General features: G+C 61.2%; 1 protein-coding gene across 1 annotated transcript in view; it reads left to right on the top strand.

The window, feature by feature from the left end:
* The first annotated feature begins 987 nt into the window (after positions 1-987).
* Positions 988-1,115, top strand: part of PLEKHB1 (pleckstrin homology domain containing B1) — a 4,683-nt gene continuing 4,555 nt past the window's right edge. Inside the window, exon 1 of the mRNA XM_017727107.1 lies at positions 988-1,113. Within this exon, the coding sequence (XP_017582596.1) occupies positions 1,080-1,113 (34 nt within the window). The 5' untranslated portion in view covers positions 988-1,079. The remainder of the gene's footprint in view (positions 1,114-1,115) is intronic.

The raw sequence follows: 1,115 nt of genomic DNA, 5'->3' as shown, positions 1-1,115 counted from the left end.
AGGGGGGACCGGGGCAGGGAGAGTGCCAGGGGGCCGGTACTGAGGGGGGCGGGTTCCTGACGGGGGCAGAAACGGTGCCACAAAATGTGGGTACGGAGGGGAAAAGATGCCAGGGGATGTGGGATGAGGGCACCAGATGTGGTGCCGAGGGAGTGTGACTAGAGTGGGATGAGGGTGGCACAGGGACGGGAGCGGAGAGGGATGGGGTACCCAGGGGTGCGAGGGCAGGAGGATGAGGGTGCCAGGGGATGGGGGTGTCCATGGGCTGTGATTTTGCGGGGATGTGGGCAGGGCAGGGTGAGGGTGGCAGGGGATGGGGGTGTCCACGGGCTGTGATTTCCCGGGGATGTGGGCAGCGCAGGGTGAGGGTGCCAGGGCTGCAAACTCCATGGGGACCTGGATACTCAGGGATTCAGGCACTCGGTAACGCAGGCACAGAGGTACTGGGGGGTGTTTGTGCCTTGCCGTGCCCCCAGAGCTGGTGGGAGATCCTGGAGGCCATCCCAGGGTATCGAGTTCCCATCACTGGGTGCTGGGATTCCCAGCTGATGGTGGGTATGGGGGCTGTGGCCAGGGAACTGCTCCTGCCTGTCCCTGGGGTGTTGGCTGTGCTCGGGGACCTGGGGAGCGATGACTTCATGGCCTTATTAAGGACTAATTTCCATCCAGGCAGGGAAAATAAACAAGTGTAGGTGTCGTTTACCATGGAAAGTTACTGGGGCTGTGGGGAGGCACTGCCTGTTTTCATCCATGGCCCGGATTTCTCCATTTACCTCCATGGGACGATAATCCCTAAATCCCGATGAGATTAAAGGCAGAAAGAAAGGTGGCCGGAGTGCCTCCTTCGCGATGTTTCCCAGATGACGAAATCCCGCGTCTGTCTAACCCCGATTAACCCGGGCGCTGAGCTCATCCCCCAAAAATACCAGGAGCAACAAGGGTGAATCCCCATCCCACTTGGCCCCCAGAGGCTGTGGGGAGGTGAGAGCCATGGGCAGAGCCGGAGGCGAGGCAGGAGCTGCTATTTTAACCCCATTATTCTTCCCATCCCAGCAGATCCGGCGAAGCCTGCGGCAGGCATGGGGCTGGGGGAGAGGCGGTGGGCTTTGGGGGCG

This window comes from Corvus brachyrhynchos, unplaced genomic scaffold (assembly GCF_000691975.1).
Source record: "Corvus brachyrhynchos isolate BGI_N302 unplaced genomic scaffold, ASM69197v1 scaffold412, whole genome shotgun sequence".
Lineage (NCBI taxonomy): Eukaryota > Metazoa > Chordata > Aves > Passeriformes > Corvidae > Corvus > Corvus brachyrhynchos.
This window is presented reverse-complemented; position numbering and strand designations above follow the sequence as displayed.